The sequence below is a fragment of the Trachymyrmex cornetzi genome, unplaced genomic scaffold, assembly GCF_001594075.2.
Source record: "Trachymyrmex cornetzi isolate Tcor2-1 unplaced genomic scaffold, Tcor1.1 scaffold1206, whole genome shotgun sequence".
NCBI lineage: Eukaryota > Metazoa > Arthropoda > Insecta > Hymenoptera > Formicidae > Trachymyrmex > Trachymyrmex cornetzi.
In genome coordinates, this window is record NW_017295769.1 from 53980 (window position 1) to 56176 (window position 2197).

At 33.9% G+C, this 2197-nt stretch overlaps 1 protein-coding gene across 1 annotated transcript; it reads right to left on the bottom strand.

Annotated features, from left to right (window-relative positions):
- Window positions 1-483: 483 nt before the first annotated feature.
- LOC108767198 (uncharacterized) lies at window positions 484-1560 on the bottom strand. Its single transcript, XM_018516941.1, has one exon. The coding sequence runs from the start codon at window positions 1558-1560 to the stop codon at window positions 484-486; it is 1077 nt and encodes a 358-aa protein (XP_018372443.1).
- Window positions 1561-2197: the final 637 nt, after the last annotated feature.

Consider the following 2197-nt stretch of genomic DNA (forward strand, 5'->3'; position numbering starts at 1 on the left):
ATATTTAAATGAGTGAAAATGTGTGAACAGGGCCGGCGCGAGAAATTATGGCGCCCTGGGCAAGAGCTCCAAAAGTCGCCCCCCTCCCCTCCACCCTCTTGTGGCTTTCTCGATTGCGTTTGCTCTCTGCACTACCCAGGATCACGACGAGGACGTGGCAAACAAGATCCCATTTAACTTTTTTTTGTTTTTTTATGTTTTTAATTTTTTTTGCTTTTTTTAAATCATGTTTTTTTTTGTTTTTTTATTTTTTGTGAACTACTTTTTTTTCTAAAAGTTTTATGCATAATTAAAAAAAAACTGCTTTTTCAAATAAGATAGGTTTATATGAACTTTTTCCTTGCCTTCATGTCAGCGAATTCCTTCACTTTATTACTAATATCTACTTCGCTTATCAATTCATTTTCGATTGATAATAATGCCAATGAATTCAATCGTTCCTGAGTCATGGAGGATCGTAAATATGTTTTTATGAGTTTTAATTTACTGAAGTTCCCCACTAGCAACTGTTATAGGAATTGTCAATAAAATCCTCAATGCTATCCATACATTCGGTAGTGTATTTTCCAGATTATTTTTACGAATGAAATTTAATGTTTCCAGTGGAGTATTCACGTCTTTGGGAAATAAGGAACTTACCGACTGTAGTTCCACACATAACTCCTTACCGTTTATATCTTGGTCTATATCATCGCTTAACTGTGTTTCCAAATTTTGACACAATTTCTCCAACTCACTGACTATCGGCAAATCTTTTAATTTAAATAAAAACCCCCAAGTTTCTTCGAAAGATTTTAGCTGTTTAAATCGTTCGTTTAACGAAACATCTGCTTTATCCAATATTACATTAAAAACGCATATTTTAAAACGTTCATGTGGATCAGTCATTATCTCATCTGGTGTCTTGTACATAATTGCACGTTTTTTTCTTCGAACTCTTTTATCTACAAAAACAGCATCTACGTCAAGGTTTTCAGCTAGTTGTTTAGCATCTACTAATGTTCTTTCGAATCCAGAAACTCGATACTTTCGAATATAATTAATACACGAATCTAATAGTGTTACAGCAGAGTTTAAGTCCATATTAATAGATTGCATACTTTTGCTCACAATATTCACTTGATGTAAAATGTCGTACCAAATTACGAGAGTGACTATGAACTCGAAGTCACATATTTGTGTTGCTAATGTTTGAGCCTCATGTCTAATAGCAGCATCTGATGAAACATTTTCACTAAGTGTTATGAGAGCATCGTGAATCTCAACTATTTGGAAACGAAAAGATTTTAAAGAATTGATTCTGCTCTCCCAACGAGTAGTGCATAAGGGTTTCACTGTCAAGAATGGCAAACTATCTGTAAGAATTTTCCATCTCCCGACAGAGGCGGAAAATAAAGTGTAGACCCTTTGTATTATTCCAAAAAATGTCACACACTCAGTGCAAGAAATAGCACTGTCGCTTAAAACGAGATTCAGACTATGGCATCCACAAGGCATAAAAAAAGCTCGTGGATTCTCTTGAAGCATACGAGCTTGAACTCCTTTATTTTTGCCTTTCATGTTTGATCCATTGTCATATCCTTGTCCTCTACAATTTCTAATATCCAAATTACTTTTTTGTAAAATTTGTTGTGTAGTTTCATACAAAGATTGCCCAGTGGAGTCTTCAATCGGTACATAAGTAATGAAATGTTCTTTAATTGATATTTCTTTTGAAGAAACATCAACAAATCGCAAAGTAAACGATAATTGTTCGATGTGACTTATGTCTGGATGCAATCTAAAATTATATTGTAATATTTGGCCTGTTTGGCACGCTCTAATATAAGTGACTTAATTGAAGAAGCTAATAAAGAAATTAACTCATTTTGAATTTCATGACTGCAATAGTGGACGTGAGTTTCTTTACACACAATGCGTCTCAAATGTTCGTGAAGGGTCATATCATATTTTCCAAGTAATTCCACCAATCCTAAAAAATTTCCATTATTTGGTGTATACAATTTGTCGGAAGAGCCACGCAATGCTAAATTATTTCTCGTAATATAAAGAATAATATTACATAAGCGATCTAAAACAGTCTGCCAGTGGTCGCGCTCCTGTCTGATAACCTTTTGTAAATTTTCATCTATGCTGCAATGCGTGTTTAATTTTTGACTTATTTCGACCCAATTAATAAAATGTTTTAAATGTTCAG

Bases quoted from the DNA above. Each gene is read 5' to 3' on its own strand.
- LOC108767198 (XM_018516941.1), bottom strand. From the start codon at position 1,560: ATGAAAGGCAAAAATAAAGGAGTTCAAGCTCGTATGCTTCAAGAGAAT.